The sequence below is a fragment of the Microtus ochrogaster genome, unplaced genomic scaffold (assembly GCF_000317375.1).
Source record: "Microtus ochrogaster isolate Prairie Vole_2 unplaced genomic scaffold, MicOch1.0 UNK32, whole genome shotgun sequence".
NCBI lineage: Eukaryota > Metazoa > Chordata > Mammalia > Rodentia > Cricetidae > Microtus > Microtus ochrogaster.
Window position 1 is genome coordinate 3,019,361 of NW_004949130.1, and position 6,599 is coordinate 3,025,959.

Here is a 6,599-nt window from a genome sequence, read left to right on the forward strand (position 1 = left end):
CATTACAGATGGTTGTGAGCCACCATGTGGTTGTTGGGAATTGAACTCAGGATCTTTGGAAGAGGAGGCAATGCTCTTAACCTCTGAGCCATCTCTCCAGCCCAATATCCCAACTCTTATTATTTATTGGTTGATTGATTGATTGATTGATTGATTGAGACAAGGTCTCACTGTGTAGCCCTAGCTGTCCTGGAACTCATTCTGTAGACCAGGCTGACCTTGAGCTCACAGAGACACGCCTGCCTCTGCTGGGATTAAAATTAAGCACCTCCATGCCTTGTTCTTACTTATTTCTTGTGGTGAGGTTTGAAACTTAACTTTGAGCTACACTCCTGCCCCTTGTTTTAGATTCTTTTCTTTAAAAAAACTTTTTTTATTTAGTGTATGTGTATACCTGCTAGTCTGTGTGTGTGCAGGTGCCGACCAGCATCAGAAGAAGGCATCAGATCCCCTGAGCTACAGGCAGTTGTGAACACGCCTGATGCAGGTGCTGGGCACTGAACTCTGGTCCTCTGCAAGAGCATGCATGCTCTTAACAGTCAGCCATCTCTCCAGCCCATTTAGGGTCTCACGATGGCGTTACTTTTGTCAGTATCATTTCTTCAGGGTTGGGATCTGATCATTCCTGGCCACAGAAACTTGAGTTTGGTGACTGTCCTGTTTGGAGTTAATCACTGCACTCTGAGGCCGTGACGCCCGTAGTGACTCACTGTAATTCCTCACACACGTGAACAGGATGAAGATGATGACTACCTGCCTGACAATGTGACTTTTGCTCCTAAAGACGTCATGCCTGTGGATTTTACCCCTAAAGATAATGTACACGGGCTGGCCTACAAGGGCCTGGACCCCCGCCAAGCACTGTTCGGAAGGCCAGGAGAACATCTGAATCTTTTTGGTGGAGCATCTGAGGGGACCAGCCATCTTCTTGAAGATGTCGGCCTGAGTAAAGGAAGAAAATTGGGAATTTCTGGCCAGGTAAAGGTTTCTGCATTGTACAACAGGAACACTGAGAACTAAATGCACTTCCCATCTTCAGTCATCCCCATAGTAGGCACTTTGTCCTCCCCTCCCCATTCCCCTCTCTCTCTGTACTTCTCTGTTTGTTTCTGTTTCAAGACTGGGGCCGGAACCCCGGGCCCTGTGTGCTCTAGACAGGAACTCTTTCACTAAGCCATATGCCCAGCCCCTTCTACTTCCTTGGAGGTCCTTCCTGGCCACCTGTGATGTTTATCTTCCCAGTTCTTCTTTTGCTTTTTTGTTTTGTAAAGTTTTATTTATTATATATACAGTGTTCTGCCTGCATCTATGCCTTGCACGCCAGAAAAGGGGTTGTGAGCCACCACGTGATTGCTGGGAATTGAACTGTGGAAGGGCAGTCAGTGCTCTTAACCTCTGAGCCATCCCTCCAGCCCCCACCATGCCATCCTAATTTTAATAATGGTGCCCTGTGCTGTGTTCCTGGTGGAAACCCATATTCCCAGCGGGAGGACTTTTTTCCCTCCGTGTGGGGCCAAGCAGAAAAGACCTTTCCAATGCTCTGCTTTAGTCTATTGCAATCTGGGGCCGCAAGATGACCCAGCAGACGAATAAAGCTGCTCAGTTCTGAGCCAGCCTCCTCTGCTGCTTCACGCCCCGAATCTCTTTGACTTGGAGGTTGTGTTACTTTTGCAAAGATAGGAGCTTTAACTTGCTCACCTTCTCAAATGGATTCACAGGTTCTCCCTTGAAAGGGAATGGGTCAGTGTGGTGGCACGTGCCTCTACTTTGTATACTTTGGAGGCAGAGGCAGGTGAATCTGTGTAGTCCAGGCCAGCCAGGGCTACATAGCGAGATCTTATCTCAAAAAGGGTTAGTTATTTTGTTTCACTGCCTTTTCTTCTTTGCATGCCTTCTTTATTCTTCCAGCAAAAAATGAGCTTGCTCAGGCTGTTCCCCACCATGTCTTCAGACCTTGACCATGCTGACCAGAGACAGACAGACGTGTTTGCCTTTCTCCTTTCAGAGCCCATTTCTGCCTATTCAGGGCTGTGTTGGTGTTCTTCACGTCTCTGCCCGTGCTTGTGCTAGTGGCTACTGCTATGGCTGGAGAATTGTGCCTGTGGCATTCACTTCTGGTCATTGCCTTCCCATAGACCCGAGGCTCCTCTAACCTGGGCTTTCTGCTCGCGTCTCTCTCAGTGGGTGTGGAAGTGCTTGTGTGGTCTCCAGAGTCCTGTCTCTCCTTAATGCAGTTTGGTCCTGCAGTGCAGACAGACCCTACAGCCTGCGAGCTCTGATTGAAACCTCGTGTTTTGTAGGCTTTTGGTGTAGGCGCCCTGGAAGAGGAAGATGATGACATCTACGCCATGGAAACTCTGTCCAAGTATGATACTGTGTTGAAGGATGAGGAGCCTGGAGATGGCCTCTATGGATGGACAGCTCCCAAGCAGTACAAAAGTCAGAAAGGTAATCCTGGCATCCGGACTGTAGGACCCATTGTCGGGCTCTCAAGACACGGGGGTGCAGGCTCTGGTACTGGACTTCTGGACTCTGGAGTAGAAGTTATCGAAGATATAGGATGTGGGGCCAGAGTGTTGGCTCGGTAGTTAGGGCACTGGCTGCTCTCGCAGAGAACCTGGATTTGGTTCCCAGCACCCACATAATGGCTCACAGCCACCTGAGAGTCCAGTTCCAGGGGGTCTCTTGGGAGGCACCAGGCACACTCATGGTATACATACATATATTTTGGCAAAACACCCACACACATCAATTAAAAATTAATAATTTAAAAATATGCAGGGTGAAAAACTTTGGAAGCTGGTATAGTGGCTTGCTCTTGTGATTCTAGCACTTGGAAAACTGAGGCAGGAGGATTGCTGAGTCTCACAGTGAAGTCTAGACCTACCTGGCCTGCAGTGTATAGGATATAAGAAAGAGTTGGGGTTTAAGCCACAGTTAAGCCAGCAGTGAAGAGAGGGTGTACTGGGGAGCTGGTCAGCCTGGGCCTAGGGACTGGTGCCGCGTTGTGCTCAGACAGCAGTGAGGACTCAGCGTTCAGGGAACTGGCAGGCGCCAACTGCAGCCATCTTAAACAGCAGATCAGAAGGCCAGGCTTGGCGACCGAGTGACAGGCCAGCAGTCTGTAGCACAGCTGAGCTGGCCCTAACCTGCTCCCTGAGCACTTAGACACGGACATCTCTCACCTACCTTTTTTCTTTTTAGTTACGGTCCAGCAGTGTAGCCCAGGCTGGTCCCAGAGTTGTGCTCTTCCTGCCTCCACTTCCCAGGTGCTAGAATTATAGAGGTGATTATCATAATTATTAGTGTCTGTCAACACAACTGAAATCCCGAGCCGGAGTCTGCGGTGATTCAGATCCTGTGTCTACACTGGTATTCCAGTCTTGCTGCCTAGAAATGGCACAGGAGAGTAGACAGGATGGAGCATCTAATAGAGTCAGTCAGCACAGTGCCTTCGGCTCAGTCCCAGCACCCTCCCATCCCCATGTCCAAAAGATATATAACTTCACATGTTGTGATTATAAGTGTTATTGTATTATATTATAGTTAATAGTTATGTGCTGATTTATTATTTGGTATATAGCTAATATATTGATATGCTGTTGATAATGTTATATGTTAATTAATTATATAATAATGTAAAATACTAATTATTAATTGGGCATACTCTAGAAACTGATAAAATGAAATTGATAATAGTTATTGTAATTATATCAGTAACCAGTATGTAAATTAACTAAAACCAATATGCAAATTAGTTCACTCTCTGTCTTCAGTAGTTGGTAGTATATTCTAGTCTTCATGCTTATAATATAGCGCCTTTGTCTTGCTGGGCTCCCCAGGAAGCCCAAGCTGCGGTTCCCTGAGTTCCTGGATCTTCCTGCCTGGAAGCACCTCTCTCACATCTGTTTCCTTCAGCCGCTCCCAAGAGTTTGGGGATATTTTGTCTCTCCTTTTTTAATTTGTACATATACACTGCATGTGCTCTGTTTTTCCTTGACTGAGTGAATATATCCTCATTCACCCAACCTCCACTGTTGACTGTTAGGATTTTTTTCTTCCAGCAGTGAACGAGGCTGGAATGAATCTTCTGTGTACCCACTCTGCAGAGTCATCTTGTGAATCAGAGGGCCTTTGCCACAGGGTAGTCCGCAGCCAGTGGACTGTCCCCTGCCCCAGTCCCAGGGCGTTGGTCACTACGCTTGCTTCCTTAGTTTGTGGTCTTTATCTGCTGTTAGCATTTCATTTGCAACAACAGTTTGTCCTAGGGTGAGATCACATCAGACCTGATTGTGTTGCCTGGGAGCCTTATTTGTGCTGTTGCTAAGGAAACTAGGAGACAGCCACCCTGGGGCACTGGTGTGAGAAATGACCCTCACAGTTAGGATTTTTCCTTTTTGCACTCTAGATGGTTTTTTCTGAGAACTTTAACTCCATAGACGGACACGAGGTCGTTTTCTTTGGTGGAGAGGGAAAGGGCGGCTTGATGGGTTTATGCCAGCCGTGTTTTTAGAGGTTTCAAGCCGGAGTCCTTGGGCTCCCTGTGGGGCGAGACACTGTGGTGGTGGCGCCTGTGCAGAAGCTGTTCTTTTGAGGGCCTTGCTCTGAGGACAGTGAGGGTGCTGTCTTGGCAGTCGAGGGCAGCGGGCGAGCCTCCAGTCATTGTGTCAACAGAAGCGTGAGGGCTTGAATGCCATTCTGTCCCTCAGTGCTCCTTCCCCGTGATCTCACCCAGGGCACTGTTTATGCTCTGCAAGATAAGAAGGCTTTTGTCTGCTCTAATCACCTCAACTTCTAGAATTAATCAGTGATATCATTTTATAGAACCAGAGCGAGATCTTCGATATGTTGGCAAAATTTTGGAAGGATTTTCCTTGGCTTCTAAACCTCTATCTTCAAAGAAAGTAAGAAAACCTTTACATTATTTTCCTGTCTTGGTGCTTATAATGTTTATTTTATTTTAATATGTATATATTCTTTATTTTAATATTTATTTATGAAATTAAGTAATTAATTGAGCTATATCAATGTACTTATGGGAATTTGATATTTGTGCATATCCTCCCTTTAAAACTCTTTAGAAGGAAGCAGGGTGTGGTGGTACACGCCTGTAATCCTAGCACGTGGGAGCTGAGGCAGAAGAATGTTCTGAGCCAACCCAGGAAACTGATCAAGATCCTGTTTCAAAAAAGGGTGGGTAGGGGACACACATCATATAGCTCAGCCAGAAAGTCCTCAAGACATGAATTCAGTTCCCAAGCCCATGTCAGAAAAGCCGGTGTGGTGGCTGTCCTTGCCATCCAGTGTGTGGAGGCAGAAAAGGACAGACTCCAGAGGTTTCCTGGCCAGCAGTAGCGCCTACTTGACAGGCTCTATGCCAGGGAAAGAGGTGGGGCTGGCGAGGTGGTTAATCCTTAGTTAAGATCACTGGCTACTCTGCCAGGGGACCCAGGTGTGATTCCCAGAACCCATGTGGCAGCTCACATCTGTCTGCAACTCCAGTTCCTGGGAATCTGACTCCCTCTTCTGGCCTCCGGCACCAGACACACATGTTGTAGTGCACAGACACACAGGCAAGACACATTAAAAAAGAAAAAAGACATTTCTATTAGCAGAGAGGCCAGGCATGTGGCCCAGTAGTTAAATTCCCAGCACCACAAAACAGAGCCCCCACACCCTCGCACTGTGGTAGAAGGCTGTTCTGTTACTTTCAGATCAGCTTTGTGTTTTGGGACTACTGCTCAGAGAAGAGTGCTCGCCTACTGTGTGCAAGTAAACGTCCCCCCTCGTGCCCCCCACAAAGTGTTTAGAAATGTAGTAATTCCACTCTGCCCTAGGGAACGAGAAACTCCCAACAGTAAGGACAGGGTGCAGACATCAACACAGGAAAAGTTCTCAGACCAGCATGCACGTGGGACTGAGTGCTCCACCTGGTGCTGAGGTCAGAGTTGACTTGGTTCCCACTTTCGGGAACTTCTAATTCTAGGAGTCAATGCACACGCAACTGTTAATCTGTTTGTTATACCAAGAGCCAGAGGACCATTCAGTAATTACTTAAAATACCTAATGACTGGGTATGTAGTGCACACCTTATTCTTAGCACTCAGGAGGCAGAGAGGCCAGCCTGGTACACAAGACACCCAGAAGAACTACATAGTATAATTCTGTTTACAAACAACAACAACAACACAAACCCTTAAGGGTGCAGCTCAGTAACAGAGACTGTACTACCTGTGCAAGTTTCATCATCCCCCAAAGAAACAATAAAACTCCACTTTCTTTTTAACTTTTCTGTTCTACAGTCATCAATGTTTTCAGAATTATAAATTCTGAATTTCACAAATATATATAAATTTCAGTTTTTATCAATTTCTTTCTCCCTACCCATCTCTTTTTCATGCTGAGGTTTGGACCTAAGACCTTATGCATGCGAGGCAAGCACTTTAGCACTGAGCTGTACCGTAGCTTGTCTTTGTCTTGTGTTGGTGATGGTGAAGGGTGGGTCTAGGGGACTGAACCTAGGTCTTGTGCCTGCTCCACAGATACTGTAACAGCCACATCCTCAGCTCCACTCAGGGTCTGAATTAAAGATACTTTGA

The 6,599-nt window shown here is 46.7% G+C and overlaps 1 protein-coding gene across 1 annotated transcript in view; it reads left to right on the forward strand.

Annotated features, from left to right (window-relative positions):
- Positions 1–6,599, forward strand: part of Gpatch1 (G-patch domain containing 1) — a 44,654-nt gene that overhangs the window by 15,841 nt on the left and 22,214 nt on the right. Inside the window, exons 7-9 of the mRNA XM_005368420.3 lie at positions 736–978; positions 2,301–2,448; positions 4,825–4,904. Coding sequence (XP_005368477.1) covers positions 736–978; positions 2,301–2,448; positions 4,825–4,904 — 471 coding nt within the window. The remainder of the gene's footprint in view (positions 1–735; positions 979–2,300; positions 2,449–4,824; positions 4,905–6,599) is intronic.